Below are 16,883 nucleotides of genomic sequence, written 5' to 3' on the forward strand. Positions count from 1 at the left end.
CCAATAATAGGTCCAAACCTGCCAAAGTAACTCCATTTTACGGTACCCCACATTCTATTAGTTTGCAAGAAGACTTCGTCGTATCAACCTTTACAAGCTGATTTCTGTAACTGAGATACGATTTAAACCACTCAAGGGGCGTTCCCCTGAACCCATAGTGATTCAATTTGTCAATTAAGATGTTATGGTTTACACAATCAAAAGCCTTGGAGAAATCACAAAAAATTGTTGCTGTTGAATGATTATTATTTATACTGGTGTAAACACTATTAAAGAGAGAAAACATAGCATCATTTGTGCACTTGTTACTCAAAAATCCAAATTGGTGAGAAGTAAGAATTATATATTTAAACAGAAACGATAAGAGCCTTTTTTTAACCAATTTGATATGGTGGGAAGGAGTGCGATTGGGCGATAATTTGAAGCTTGTTGTTTATCTCCTCCCTTATGCAAAGGAATAATTATTGGCAGGTAGGAAAGACTCCATTTTGGAATGACTTGTTAATTAAGTTTGTTAGATGGATAAAGGTGCAATTTAGCAGATTGGAAAACATTTTGAGAGTGTGCCCATCTGTACCACATGTGCTCACTCTCATGTAAAAAGGTAAAAGTACTAATATGAAACAGCGAATCATAATCGGAGTTATGTTTTACTGTATTCCCATTGAGAGGATCTAAAGAACAACCTATAAAACCAGACAGCGTTTTTTGCAAAGAGAGTCAATTATTATTGAGATTGCGTTTTTCAGTAATCTACTACGTTTTAAACCATTCTACTATAATTTATTCATTAACATAAACAGTTTATTTATTTCCTTTTTTTTTTAAACGAAATAAACAGTTTTAACGACGATATAAAACTAACGGCCCCCATAGAGATTTATTTTATATTCAGACGGGACAGAACAAATTATCGTTTTTTATTATTCTTTTTTTATTAAATCGCGATCCGCGAATTTTACAGGCCAATAAAGCCGAAGATTTACGAATGTCTTATGGTAATTAAAATCTCTTCGCGGTTTAATTTATGCCTTACTACGTGGAAAAAGCCGGGGTATAAATAGAAATTTATTGAGGCGCTTTAATAATAATAATACGATCGCCGGTTTTTCTGTTAGGGCCGCCATTTTCCGGTCCCAAAAAAAAAAATGGTGAAATCTTTTTAAATCCCACTATGATGATAATTGCCATATAATTACTTACTAATTACAATAGTAATTTCCATTGGATGCAGTCTAGGAAGTGTTTTTTTTAAACGGTGCCACAATGGGTTTATTTATAACCCATAAATAGATTTTCTTGTGTGCATTGTCTGCAAAAGGTGTTTAGGTCACGGTGACCTAATCATAAATTACCGGGAAAAGTAATTAATATTTTTGCCCCTAGAGGCCACCAAGAAATCCTTGGTTTTCAAAGTATAGTCTAATACAGCATACTGATAAGCGCCATCTGTTATATTGTAACAATTGTCAGTCACTTGTCATACATATGTCACTTGTCATTAGTCAAATAGATGGTGTCTAACGAGGGTATTTATTTATTTGCACTTATAGATTTTATTACTCTGGTAAAGTAATTACCAATCCCAGGCACTTTTGTCCTTGAAATGAACCCTAGTTGTACTATCCAAATCCAAGACTTTCAAATCAAAAGCTTCATGATCGACATCCAAGCCGGAAACCGAATTGAAACCAGCCAAGGAGTCCATATTATCAGTCTATGGATCCTGTAGATCGTGTTGACAAGTATTGCTGACTGCCTATTGCTAACCAAGTTGAAAAAATGTATCCAGGCCAGGAACAGACTACCAGTGAACCAAACTACAATAATCACCAACGACACAAGAGGAAACCCTACAGAGTCTACGCCCTATTGTCATATATAACTCACCCCAGGGCTCATCTCTTAGGAGGGAAGAGTTACGGGTACTCAACCCGCCACCTTATGCCGCCCCTGTGTTTATTTTATATTATGCTAAGTAATCAATCTGTATTTATAAATATAACCCATTTATACATTTTCAATTAGAATTAGATTAAGACTCAATCCAGTTAGTTTATCAGGAAGTTTTTAGGACTATAAAAGTGTATTACTCCAGTTGTGAGGCTTGAAGGAACCCTAAGAGAGGAACACGGAGACATGGCGGAGCAAATAGGCTTGTTAACTATCGCAAAATTAAACGGTGAAAATTGGGTTACTTAGAAGTTTCAAGTACAAATAGCATTAAGGTCAAAGGGCTATTTTGGCATAGTGGATGGCACCACAAAGAGGCCAAAGCTCAAGAGATTATATAGTTTCCAGGCTGGATGAGAGGGTCATAAATCACATTTTAACATGCAAATCCTCAGCAGAAATGTGAGCAAAACTTGAGAAAATCTATGAGCATCAGTCACAGGGCAGTGTACATCTATTAACGCAAAGATTTTTTGTAAGTATATAGATGGAAAGTTGGCAGACTTTATTTCCCAATTAGAACAAATAAAAGGCACGTTAAAGAAATTAGTGACAAAATGGTCATTACTAAAGTTCTTATGTCCCTGCCAGAAACCTTGAAGTATTTTGTGTCTGCTTGGGAATCTACTCCTGAAGATAAACAGACCCTGACAGATCTATTGTCGAGGTTGATGCTTGAAGAGGAAAGGAGTTCCTATGTGTCGAAGTTCAAAACTAAGGCTGGTACAAGAGGTAGTTCAGGTATTAAATGCTTTCAGTGTGTTGGAAATCATTTTAAAAGAAATGCCCTCAATGAACCTGTTACTTTTGTAAGAAGCCAGGGCACTTAATGGAGAAATGTTGGTTTAAGAAGCAAGGGCATGCGGATGCTACTCAGCTAACCAGGCGCTGATATCGGAATGTGGTGTGGACATTATGGCGATAATTGGATCAGAGGATGTTAAACGTGGTTGGTGGATGGACAGTGGCGCAACCGAGCATATGTGCTATGACAAAGACCAGTTTACAGAAACGAAAACTTTGCTGGTAACAAGAAAAGTAAGACGAGTTGGTGATGGCAACTTTGTAGAAGTAACAGGAGTGGGAAAAGTGCAAGTTTTAGCTTTTAATGGAAGCAGATGGGTAGGAACTGACTTGATCTAGCAGTAAATCTTTTCTCTTTGAGTAAATCACTAGACAAAGGCTTTCAAATGCACTCGGATAAAAGCATGCAAGTGTGAAATCATATACCAAGAAGGAAAAATAAGAGCCATAGCAAAGACAAAGGGTAAATTATTTAGAATGGAGTTTAAAATAGAAGGTTTAGAGTTTGATCATTGTAATGCTGTTATGAGCTTGGACAAATGGCATCAAAGGATGGCCCATATACACTTTGATCAGGTCAGAAAAGTGCCATTTGTAGTGAATGTTTGTCTGGAAAACAACACAGATTGTCATTTCCAGAAAGCCATAGCAGAGCTCAAATGGCTTGTGAGCTGATAGATGGAGATTTGTGTGGACCATTAGAGGTTACATCTTTAGGAGGGGCTAAAGTTTATTTTTTGCACAGCAAATCTGAAACCGAGAAAAAAATTGACAGTTTTTTAAATTGGACAGAAAATATGACACAAAAGAAAGTGAAGATATTGCGGACAGATAACGGTTTGTAATTTGTCAATGAGAAGGTTAAGAGTATCTGTGAAAAGAAAGGATTTATGCATCAGAAGACATGTCCGTATACTCCAGAACAAAATGGGAGAGCGGAACGTGACAATCGAACTATATTGGAGCTGGTGAGAACTATGCTTCATTCTTCTGGTTTAGATAAAGTTTTTTGGGCTGAAGCGGCGAATGCAGCAGTGTTTACATTAAATAGAGCTGGAGCCAGTACTCAGAGAGACAAGACACCTTATGAATTATGGTTTCATAAACAGTCAAGCATGAACTTTTTCCAGGAGTTTGGTAGAAGGGTTACTGTTCGTATTCCAAAACAAAAAAAGGTTGAAATTAGATGGAATTTTTGTTGGATACAGTGATGAGGTAAAAGGTTATCGAGTATATCTGCCAGAAAAGAAAACCGTTGAAATTCACAGAGCTGTGGTGTTTATTTCTGGAGATGACAAACCTCAGTTAAAGCAGAAAAAGCGTGTGGTTTTAAACTTTCCAGAAGAAAAGGAGGTAATAAATAAAGGGCGCTTATTGAGGGCACCACTTGACCATGAAGAAGTACAGGAGCTTGCTGATCTGAGAGACCATAGTAGTGAGAGTGCGCTGGATCAACCTAAGGAGGAGAGTGCCGATCAATCTCTCGTTGAATCAGTGAGGGAAGCTGAATCAAAGGTCAATGAACAACAGATATGCATTTTAAGGGAACCAGAAAAGAGGAAAGTTCGACAACCAGTCTGGATGAAAGATTATGACCGATATGTCATTGAGCATTGTTTTGGCTTGCTGAAGCAAAAATGGCGACAACTGTACCATATCAAATTAGGCAAAATTGATAATATAGTGCACTTTATTCAAGTCTGCTGTGTACTACACAATTTATCTCTAATAGGAAAAAATTAAATTGCCGAAGCTCAAATAAACATAGAACTACCTTTACCCCCTAACGATGCTGGACAAGATCAAGATATTAATGATTAATAATTAATGATAATAGGGATGCTGCTGACCACAAAAATTTTGTTGCTAAGGCAGCCTTGGCATTAAGAGAATGTGGGTGGTGAATCAGCAAACTTGGCATAGGTACCCCATCAAAAATATTTGTGTCATCTTTATTATATAATGAAGATATTTTATTTACTAAAGGAGAGGATTATTTAATAATCTTCCTGGTTGTGGGTTTATAAAAGAAAACTGTTGGGACTGTTATATAGGACTTGGTGTTTGAGTTAAAATGTTTGGACGCCTACAAATAAAAATATTGGCTATTTAGAGAAAGTTCAAGTGCAATGGCCTTCTGCGCACCACGTTAACTGAAATCTCAAACCAGCAGATTATGACGCCAGACATTACATATTATTATCTTCTATTCGGTTATCAGTGCAAGAATGCACCGATCTTTAACCTTGAATTAGTTGAAATGACCGACAGGAAATGGGTTTTTAAGTAATAATGACCCAAGAGATACGAGGCGCGCCACTGAATCATCATCGCATGAAATTAAAAAAAAATAATAATAAATCGATGTTCTTCTCCGACCCCGCAGGAAAGGAAACCGATTCTCACGGGAGATAACAATAATTATTAGCATTTCAGATTGATCCCGTCGTTAACCGTGTAGATACTGACAAGAGTGGTACTAATCACGAGGTTGCGCACACAAATTGCATACTTTGATGCGCGTCTGCCATTGCGAAACTATTTATAATCTGCCGTTTCCTTTTCGAAGGAACGGCTCGAAGGAATCCGGTTCTTCTTCTAACGTGCCGAGCTTAAAACAACCGCAAAAAAAGAAGTCGTCTTCTATTTAAGTCCCCAAGAAGATATTCTATTTTTAAATCGTGAAGTTCTTGGGTACTGTCTGCTTGGACCTCATATGGGACAGTGCGCGTTTTTTTGAGAATAGAATCTTTTTTCAATCTCACTTGTGAGAATCTCCTAGTGAGTAGTGTAAAAATATGATTTTGTTCATATTTAATTTAAAGCATGGGCTTTCAAGCACTTAACAGATCATGGAACAAAATAAAAGAATTTACTGACTCCGTAGAACAAGACGTCAAAACTTACTTACTGAAGGTCATACTTCCCTCACTCTCTTCTTTACATATTGATTATGTTGTTTAACTAGTGTCGCCTATAATATAGCAGGGCCCGTATTTTCAAAGTCAAGTCGAATGCAATTCGTATGCGAGCAATTAAATTCCGTATTTTCGAACACCCTTCGAAATAGATTTCGCGTACGAGTAAAGGCGGGAACAGACTAAGCAAACATTGTTGAGCAACAGCTGAGCAACTGTTGAGCAAGAGTTGATCAACTGTTGGCAAAAAAACGTCGATGATTGTTGGAAAACATCGGCGAACCTTGTTGCTGAAAAGTTCGTTCAGTCGAGCCAAAATATGCGACGAAGACGATACTTTACTCGCTGTTCAAAAACTTTACTCGGGTCAATGCAACCGCATTTGAAAGTCTCATCGTTATGATCGGACCTAAAATTGCAAAAAAAATACAAACTTTCGGGAAGCCATATGCGTGAAAACAAGATTAATGATAACTTTAAGGCCACTGGAGATTCATATGTCAGTATAATGTATCTATTTCAAATTTCTAAACAGCTAATTGGTCCTATAGTTCCTGAAACTTGCGAAGCCCTTATAGAAGCATTGGCAGATCATATTCAGGTAAGAAAAGAAATCAAATTCTTTTTTCCTTATTTAATCAAATAAAAACATATAAGAACGTAAATATATTTTTATGAAATGTCCGTAGAGTTATCCGCTTGGGATCCAATTAGGGCGTCGTCAAGTCTTGATCAGAAGGATGTTGAATGCTTGTTGATGTATAATAAGGAGATGGAGCTGGTGCATAAGAGAGCGAACTTGAGATAGGCGATACAGTTGGTAGTGGCAAATTCGTTGTTCTTGGAGTAAACTGCCCGTGTGAATGATAAAGTATTCGCATATCAGCATCATGGAGAACGCAATTAATTTTATGTTCTACATCAGCTCGACCAAATGCATCATACGTTCTTAATTTATTGGCCACGTATTCCCCATATACTTCAAAGCTATCCCTTACTCTTCGATTTTCTGTAAGTGTTTTTATTGATTTAAAAGCGTCATCCATTTGAGGATCAGACAAATTTGGGCGCTTTCCCGAGGTTTTTTTTCCTACTGCCTTACGGTGTCTCGTTGTGATGGTTCTGATTCTATTCCAATATTATGAGAATCCGAAGGGTTTAACTGCTTTCCAGAACTGTTCTTTCTTATTGTTGCCAACTGCTTCACTGTGTCATGAGGTGTTTCTGCTTGCTGTAATTGAAGAATGCTTGAGGAACCGTTTTCCAAGTCCTGAAACAAAGTATACATGCCTATAGTATGGGTATAATAATAATATGCAGAGTACATATTTAGATGTTGGGAGGTCATAGGGCACTTAATGAACAATTGCGGCCTTAGTTGGATATCCTTTTTTAAATAATGTTTTTTTTTCAGTTACCAGAAGAGTGGCTCAAAATTTCCGATGACTATGAAAACTTATGGAATTTTCCTCAATGCTTAGGAGCTATTGACGGTAAACACGTCGTACTACAATGCCCCTTGAGAAGTGGAAGCGAATATTATAATTACAAGGACTTTTTTAGTATTGTCCTTATGGCAGTAGTAGATGCAAAGTATCGATTTTTATACGTAAACGTGGGATGTCAAGGACGAATTTCGGATGGTGGTGTTTTTAAAAATACACTTTTCGCGAGAAAACTAAATGATGGGACTTTAAATTTACCAGCTGAAAAACTCCTGCCAGGACAACAGGACGGAACAACACCTTTTGTATTTGTTTGCGACGATGCGTTTCCTCTACAGGAAAACCTGATGAAACCATTTCCCGGCGAACATTTGAAGGGGACGTTCCAACGCTCATTTAATTATAGATTATCGCGAGCAAGACGAGTAGTGGAAAATGCTTTTGGCGTTATGTCGTCTGTATTTCGAGTTTTACGAAAGCCCTTACTACTGCTGAAATAATTGTTCTTACATGTTGCTGCTTACATAATTTTTTACAAAATACTAAAACAATCATGGGCTGTTATGCTCCCCCTGGAACCTATGACAATGAAGATGTTTCAACGGGTATTTTGGTTCATGGATCTTGGCGAAACGAACCAGAACCTTCATCTACATTTATGAAGTTAAATAGAATTGGTAGAAAATCAACCAGAGTGGCACAGGAAGTTCGAAAACAATTTGCACATTATTTTTCAGGCCATGGAAGAGTGCCTTGGCAAGACAGAATGGAATAAAATAATATGTTTCATTATAAAGAAATAAATAAGTTTACTTACTTGTTCTTGAGTATTTCTTGTATGCTTTTAAAAACATTAAATGTTTATATCCAAACTAACGGGACACGTATAATTCATTTGTTCCTTGGCCAGATTTTGTGACGCTTTTTGCACATTCCCGTCTAAACTGGGTTTGCAGAACTTTCCATTTCCTCTCAATTTCTTCTCGGGATAGTTCTAGAACGGCCGCTATAATATTGAATGCGTCAGTTCGTTTATTTTTGTTTTTATAAGCTTCATTTTCGGGATTCCATATATTTGAATGTTCCCTTATAAGCTCTATCAAATTTAGAACTTGGTCTTCTGACCAATCGTGCGACATTTTCAAATGAATTGAACGTTACTCTGCCGATGTACCGCTCTCGAATGCCCTCGAATTAAACTAAACGCATATTGACAAGTTTGCGCACGTATACACTGGCGAAACTGTTGACGCACTGTTGGTCAACATTTCCTCTGGAGCGAACATCATGCAACAGTTGCGCAACTGTTGAGCAACATGTATAAATTGAGTCAACTCACGAGTTGATCAACTGTTGCTCAACAATGTTTGCTTCCGCCTTAATAAAAGCATTGCCAATATGGCAAAATCGATTGGCCTGGTAAAAGTCATTTCGATTGATTAAAAAAAAGAGGAAGAATATTTGACATATTTATAAATGTAATGTAAACGCAGTTTCTATCGAGGTATTTGGATTTTGTGATTATTTTTAAAGCGTTAAGGTGCATTCACAATAAATTCGTGGGCGGAGTGACACTTGGACACGTATGCTAAGTAATAGGACCATTCACAATAAAATTCAACTTTAGCATGTGTACTTTTATGTTTGTTTTGATTTAATTTTGAGGATTATCCTGTTGTTTTGTTCTGTGAATAGTGAACTAAGTTTGACGCTAACAAAACAAACTATGGATAAATAATGAAATGCGTTATATTTGCTGCATATTAAGGTACGTGCGCCAAATATTGCCATTGTTCCTAATATCGCCACCCGTCCTTACTCAGCCAGTATCGAGACTAAAATTTAGATGGCAGCACCAAAAGTTAGTTTGATTTGTCGGCCATTTGTTTTACCTTTTACCATCGAAAATTTAGTCTATGTCTTTCGTCAGACGTAGGAGCACGCTATTTGTTTTTCTTCTTCGCGTTATAAACAAGTTCACATTTTACGTTGATTGTAATAATATAAATCTAACCTAATATTTTCTGGATTTTTTTCAATAAGCACATGTAAGTATATCCAATGGTTCTTGAATTATAAATTTCTTCAATTATTTTATACGTGTTTCTAGGTTATGTTTTTTTTTCTTTACTTCATTTGTTCCTAATATTGCCATCACTAAGTATTCCTAATATTGTCAGTGGCAATATTAGGAATAAAATATAATTTTTTTTGTAGAATGCCAAGAAAAAGAGCTCAGTGGTCAGAAGAAGACCTATGCTCAGCGTTGCAAGCCATAGGGAATGGAATGTTTATCAAAGCTGCTGCCAAGCAATACAGTATACCTCGTACAACACTAGGCCTTCATCATAGAACCCAAAATTCTAAAAAAAAGCTCGGAAGGTCACCAGTATTATCTACAGAATAAGAAAATGAGTTAGTGCAAAGAATCCACAGACTAGCTGAGGTAGGAATGCCTATAACAAGCAAGATTTTAATGAAAAGTGTATTTTCTTATGCAACAGCAAAAAACATTTCAAATCCGTTTTCTAAAATCTCGAATAGGGCTGGTAGAAAATGGCTCAAGTTATTCTTAACTAGGCATCCGGACGTATCGAAACGAAGAGCTCAACAAATGAATATGGCGCGAGCCCAAAAAATGAATAGGCCAATCGTTGATGACTACTTTCATAAGCTAAGAGAAACCATCGAAAAGCTAAAGTTATTTGACAAACCAGGTAACACTTATAATATGGACGAAAAAGGGTGCAGATTGACAATTCATAAGCAACCAATTGTTTTAGCCAGAAAAGGGGCAAAGCGCGTACATTTAACCGCACCCGAGCATGGGGAAAATGTGTCAATTGTCGGCTGTGGAAACGCACTGGGTCAATCAGTACCACCTTTTGTGCTTTTTAAAGGACAAAGGTTAAAACCGGAATGGTCTGATCACTTGCCACCTGGCTCAAAAGCAATTGTCACAAATAAAGGAAGCATGACATGTGAAGCCTTTATTGTATGGCTTACTCATTTTTCCTCATTCAAAAATTCGGGCCCAACACTACTAATATTCGATGGGGCTAAAAGTCACCTTGATATTTCTATAGTTGATGCAGCATGGGCATAACTTTATTTTGTCTTCCAAGCAACACTTCACATGAGTTGCAACCCATGGACAAGTCTGTATTTAAAAGTTTTGAGACGTTTTGGTATCAAGAAGTTTTGCAGTTTAATGATAAACCCTGGAAAAGCAATTACGAAAATGAGGTTTGGAGAAATTTTTACTCCCGTTTGGTTCAAAGCGATGATTCCATCAAACATTATTTCTGGTTTTAAAGCCACCGGTATATATCCATTTAGACCAGAGGCTATACCTGAAGAGGCCTATGTACCAAGTTTGATCACCCACAGAGAAGAAAACGACGTAGTAAATAATTCTCAAGGTGTATCAGATGTCGTGGAAAGTTCTTGCAGGTCAATTGAGTCTGCAGACAAAAACAAAGCAAGTACAAGCGGGTATCAAGTGCCAAAGAAAACTGTTGCGGTTCAGTTCGCAAACGCGAGTACAAGCGGATATCAACTACTAAAAAAACCGCTTCAAAAAAGAAAGAAGAGTCCCGTTTCTAGCACAGATACCGAATCACTATCGGATTTTAGTCTTGACGATGATTCACTTGACGATATATCCGATGAAAATGAACCTTTGGTAAATTTGAAAAAAAAAGTTTAGAAGATAAGTTTAGTCGAAACAAAAAACAGACTACACAGACTAAGAAACTTAACACCAGGGCTATTAGGAACTATGAAAGCAGCGATGACGATGAAATACCATTAAATAAACTAATACAAAAACAAAAAGATGTACAGAGACTAACTAAACTGCCACAAAATAAAAAAGATGATACCATCACAGAGGAAACCATAAACTCTAATCAGAATATGGACTCAACACCCGACTCTAAATGCTTAGATACTTCGTTTAAAGATATTGGATTGCTCATTACCCCCGAAATCAAAGTACCTACAGTAAAAAGGAAGCCGGCTTTAAACAGTAAAGCCCAGCAAGTTACCAAAGATCTTTTCGCGCCAAAACCAAAATTGGATTCAATTAAAGTTGTCAGAGAAGCAAAGAGTGGTACCAAAAAGAAATCGAAGGAAAAATCAGAAGAACCGAAAAAATCGTGGTTTTGTTTTCTTAGTAACACCTGCCGGGAAGAAGATATGCGCTTGTGCATAGTTTGTTATAAATATGTTCATGAAGCCTGTGTAGGCCTAACTAAAAATGACAAAGAAAGGTTTATTTGTCCTTACTGTTCTTAATTTTTTTTAACTGTTTGTTCTATCTTTAATCTGTAGTTCCATAATGACTGAAGATCGCAATAAGAAAGTTTACTTATCTTTTAAGTTATCAATTTTTGTTGTCTTAGAATAATTTGTTACTTTTTCTGTAGTTCCTAATATTGACATTGGGTGACAATAATAGGAGGTCTGGTGATCCCAATATTGCCATTGTCGACCCCAATAAAAACTTACATTAATTTAGTTTCTATTTAGTTTTTGGATTTAAATAAAAAATAATGTTAGAAACAATGCATTTTTATACCCGTGCGTAAAATTGTACTCACCTATTAATAACCGTTTAAGAATTACTTATAACTAAGCGTTAAGGTGGCAATATTTGGCACACTTACCTTACTTTTGCACTTTTGCTGTTTTAATTTTCATGGATGCAGTGAAAGTGCCAAAGCCACCTAATCCCCTGATCAGTCTTATTTATAAATATAGGTACACTTTCTAGGCAAAAATAACTTAAAAACATAATAACACTCAACATACTTATAACGAAGAACAGATGATGACCGAAGATGAAATCCAAAAATATAGCAAACAAAAAGGTTATCAAGGATATTTAGTATACTCGTAATAAATATAATAAACTAGTTCATTTTTTTGAAAGATCTTCTAGAAAGATGGTTCCTCCATTAAAACACCAGTATTTGGTTCAAAATAATCAAACTTATCATAGCGGATATCTGTGTTTGCTCTAATATATTTTATGTCAATTGAAACATCTAGCAGAACATTGCTCAATTGACTCTTTTGAAGAAACTTTTTGCTTTTTTCTGGTAGTTGATTTTGGTTTCTTGCTCTCGGTATTACTTTCTTGATGAGGATTGACGATCTGTCCTTTGACCTGGTACATACATATTCTAATGCGTCATCTAAATTATGAAAGTTGTAAATACAAATTCACTTGTAGTATGCAAAGACCCTGCAACAGAAGCCCCACATTTTTGGTATGAGGGACCTATATCCTATCATAAAGAGGCCTATAATTCAAAACACATTGGAGCAAAAACTCGATATTACATTCTCCTTGCTGATAACGTAATTCAATTTTTTTATTATATGGAAATACAATAAATATACAAGTCCACACCTCCTTCCTCCTCAGTAATACACTACATTTTGACTTCGTACCAATTTTTATATTGTACAAATATTTTTGATATTATTGTACTTATGCGTGGACCTAAGAATTCTTAAGCTATCTACATGACCTTTGGCAACACACAAAAAGTCTTTAGTACATATTTTCAAATGTACCATGTTCAATCATTTGTTAAATAAAACTGTACTGAAAATAGTACGAAATTTTAAATAGTACAGGGTGGGCAAATAAGTGGCTGTATCTCACGACCTGTACATCTGGCAACAATAGATTTTTTTTTTAATTATAAAAGTGGTCATGAGAAAATTCTGGCAATTATTGGTAATTTCCGTATTTCACCACTACAGCGCATAATTAAAAATTAAATGAGAGAAAGGCCTTTTTTTTGGAGAATTTATTTGTTAACCTAACCCTTTTGATAATAAAGGGTGTTTTTTTTTGAGAGGTATACAAATTTGAAGTGAAATAAAACTATAAAAAAAAAAATTATTGACATGGTATTGGTTTTATTTAAAAGATATTGTTATGCCATTAGTGCTTAAAAATGATTTCGGGCATATGAGCGCCACGGCTGGTTCGAATGTAGCGTAATCGGGAAGTCCAAATTTCGACCACTTTTTCAAGTATCTGGGGCCGTATTTCGGCAATAACGCGGCGAATGTTTGCTTCCAAGTGATCCAACCTCTGTGGTTTATCTTTGAAGACATGTGACTTCACATATCCCCAAAGAAAGTAATCCAGGGGCCGTATTTTTGAAACCATTCGACGTTGATTCGCATACGAAATTAGAGGATTTCGCACGAAAAATCGATATTCGTATTTTCGACCGCTTCGTATGCGAACTTTTTCGCATGCGGTGTCTCGAATGGGTATATACCATTCGAATTTCAAAGTTCGTGTGCGATTCTGCCACTTGTCTTGTTTTGATTTTAAGCTAGCTTTGTATTTTTTTTAAATTTGTGAGTTGGTTAAGTATTTTCGTAGTGTTTTTTTGTTATTTATTGAAAAAATAATAATAATCAAATGGCAAGATTAAACAATCTTGTGCAAAGAAACGTCGTCGAAAGGAATAGGATGTACTCTTCATTTCTTGACCCATTTGAAATGTATTCAGATGCTCAATTTAATAAATTATATAGATTAAGCAAGACTATTACGATAGAATTGATGTGCTCTTTATGTGCTCCAGAGACTGTAATCTGTCCGCTACTTTTATCCACAAGCCAGTTTTAGCCGAAAAATTTTGGGTGAATTTGCCCGACTTTAATTCCGGTTGCTCTTTCATAAATGAAATTAGTTCTTTCTTCTGCTCACTCGACACAAAACCGCAATATTTTTTATTATTTGAATTCATTTAAAAAAAAAAGTCAATTTGCAAAAACCCAAGAAACGCATGAAAAAACCTCAAAATTCCCTGATGTTTTTAGAGTTAAATTTTAGGTTAGGTTAAAAGTCCATCCCGATTGACACGGCCTCCAATAGCACTCGACTTTGCTACGTTGCCACTACATTTCATGTTCGCATGCGAATGAAATTTCGAATGCTGTACAAAAATGCACTTTTTAATTAGTGTGCGAATTTTGCCGCTCGACTTTATTCGCATTCGAAGATTCTCGCATGGTTTCAAAAATACGGCCCCAGGGGTGTGAGATCATATGATCGTGGAGGTCAGTTCACAGGTCCATCGCGTGAAATTATGCGATCATTGAATGTTTCCCGCAATAAATTGATCGCTGTGTGGCATGTTGCACCATCTTGTTGAAACCAAAGCTCTGCCACATCAAGTCGGTTCAACTGAGGAACGAAAAAGTCGGCAATCATGGCTCTATAACGTTCTCCATTGACTGTAACTTTCTGGTCGTTATCATCTTTAAAAAAATATAGGCCAATGATTCCTCCTGACCATAAAGCGCACCAAACTGTGACTTTTAATGGATGTAAGGGCGTCTCAACAAAAGCTTCTGGATTTTCTCCACTCCAAATTCGGCAATTTTGCTTATTGACGAAGCCGTTCAACCAAAAATGAGCCTCATCGCTGAACAAAATTTTGGATTGAAAAAATGGGTCAAGCTGAATACTGTTTTCCGCCCATTCACCGAACGTACGGCGCGCATAATGGTCACGCCGTTTCAGTTCTTGCACAAGTTGGATCTTGTAAGCTCGCAAGCCAAGATCTTGCCCCAAAATCTTCCACAAAGTGGATGGGCACGGCCCCAATTGTTGTGCACGAAGGCGAATCGACTCATTCGGGTCCTCTTCAACAACTATGCTCCACAGCAGCAATAACTTCTTCTGTGCGCACTGTATGGCGTCTTTGTGGATGCGTATTATCAACTAGAGTATGCGTGGTACGAAAACGATCCATAACTTGCTCGGATGGCCGATTATGTCGACCGTAAAATGGACGCAGCGCACGGTAAGTTTCGCGAATTGAACTATGATTTTCAAAATATATTTGCACAATTTGAAAGCGTTGTTCTGGAGTAAGTCTATTCATTGTGAAATGGCAAACTGTACTGACCACGAATACACCACCAACTGTCAAATTGACAATCACCAGAAACAGTTTTGACAACTTAAAATCCAAACCTCTAAAAAAAACACCCTTTACTAAAGCCTAGAGAAATCTCTATCATTTTGGTTTAAGGTTTTCTCTATTCTAAACGACCTATTCGTTTTAGTAATTCAAAATTTGTTTGCAAAATCAGTTCCTAAGTTATAATTCTCCATATTTGGGTTCTGTGGACACCACATAGAGCAATACAACCCGTTAAACGCTCCTCAATAATTATTCTGTTCTCGCATTTAAGACGTAGAGGTCAAGTGTAACGTGCAGGAAATCGTGTTTATTATTATTTTTTTGTCGGTTCGTAAATTCCGAAAATGCCGCGTCCTTGTCTCATTAAATTCATTGTTTTGCTGCGATGATGATGATGATGGTGACGCACTGTTTTACGGAATTATCCGAATTGAATGACAGTTTTGTTTCGGATGTAATAAAAGAAAAAAATGGGTAAACAGGTGCGGTTTTGTGGGTAAACACGCTACAATGGTGATGGTAATAGATTATGTAAATTATGTTGTAAAGTTTTTTTTTTGGTATGAATCGTTCTTCTCCTGTACTGAAATTGTGGAGGAAAGGAGTGTAACTGCGTAGGAAATGTTTTCCAGGCAATTAAGGACGGGAATGAGGAGTGAAATGCGGTAGAATCGCAAAAAGTGCAATTCTTTACCACCCACTTTTTGACTTTTTTCTTTCCACTTACTTCCGCAAATCCTGGACGATCCCTATTCGTTTATAACCTAACCTATTACCAAGTTTACTTACGTTAATTTTTTTAGTGCATATTGACCATTAAAAGGCACCCACTGGCGATTTTGAACCCTGGGACCATTTATTACAAACAAAAATTTTTTCCCTGAAAAAAATGCATACGAAAAAGTTCGAAGTTTTTTTTTGACCTCAAAGTCAACAAATTTTTTTTTTTAAATGGTGAAAACTAGTCCCACTCTGACAGCCATAACTCAGCTGCATCGCTGACTTCGGCAATGCGGTTTGCGGCCAGTTATAGTGAAAGGATGAAGCTAGACGCCAGTATACTCGGCTTCATGCAACTAGTTGAGAAACAAAAAATATGGCTATCAGAAGTTTGAAGAAAAAAAATCTCTCGTAGGTAATTAAGTATTCGTATTAATATATTTATATAGATTAACACATTTATTTTATTAATCCAGTTAATAGCTTGTGACAACGTTTTTATCATGTTTTGTTTCAGTTACTAACTTCTACTGTTAATATTTTCCCTTGGGGTGTACTAAATAAATGTTTTTTAAAGTTTCCAATTTTTATTTGTAAAAATTTGATCTTAAGTAAGTTAATTCTTAAAGAAATATTATATTTTGTTATATAACCAATTTCTATATATTATATAAAGGCACAGCATGACATTTTTTTAATAGACGTTAGGTTTTCGGTACCTGTTGTTTTTTATATTTATGCAAAAGAACCTTTTTCCTTGTTTTAAGGCATTATTTCTACGTGTGTACACTGTGATCAAACAAATCAAAGGGACCGTTATAAACCGTTGCGATTTAACGATGATATTAGAGTGAGGAAACGGCCGGTTGAGGTCATATACGAGTCTTACCGAGGTGCACGTGCTTGTAATAAAAAACACACGTCAGGCAATAACGTGCGGTTACGGTTAATTGCTCTCGGTACATGCAAAACCGATTAACGGCATTTCGAACGAAAAAAAAAATTCGTTGAAACTTTGAAGATTTTCGGCACATCGACAACGTCGCACGGACGTATGGATTACGGCAAACGAT

At 36.4% G+C, this 16,883-nt stretch overlaps 2 protein-coding genes across 2 annotated transcripts in view; one reads left to right on the forward strand and one right to left on the reverse strand.

The window, feature by feature from the left end:
* LOC126747078 (serine/threonine-protein kinase S6KL-like) overlaps nucleotides 1–16,883 on the reverse strand; it is an 89,742-nt gene that overhangs the window by 10,128 nt on the left and 62,731 nt on the right. The gene's annotated exons all lie outside the window — the stretch shown is intronic.
* LOC126746984 (uncharacterized) lies at nucleotides 5,773–7,809 on the forward strand. Its single transcript, XM_050455408.1, has 2 exons — nucleotides 5,773–6,276; nucleotides 7,090–7,809. The coding sequence occupies exons 1-2, from the start codon at nucleotides 6,124–6,126 to the stop codon at nucleotides 7,618–7,620; spliced, it is 684 nt and encodes a 227-aa protein (XP_050311365.1). The 5' UTR covers nucleotides 5,773–6,123; the 3' UTR covers nucleotides 7,621–7,809.

This window comes from Anthonomus grandis, chromosome 18 (assembly GCF_022605725.1).
Source record: "Anthonomus grandis grandis chromosome 18, icAntGran1.3, whole genome shotgun sequence".
Lineage (NCBI taxonomy): Eukaryota > Metazoa > Arthropoda > Insecta > Coleoptera > Curculionidae > Anthonomus > Anthonomus grandis.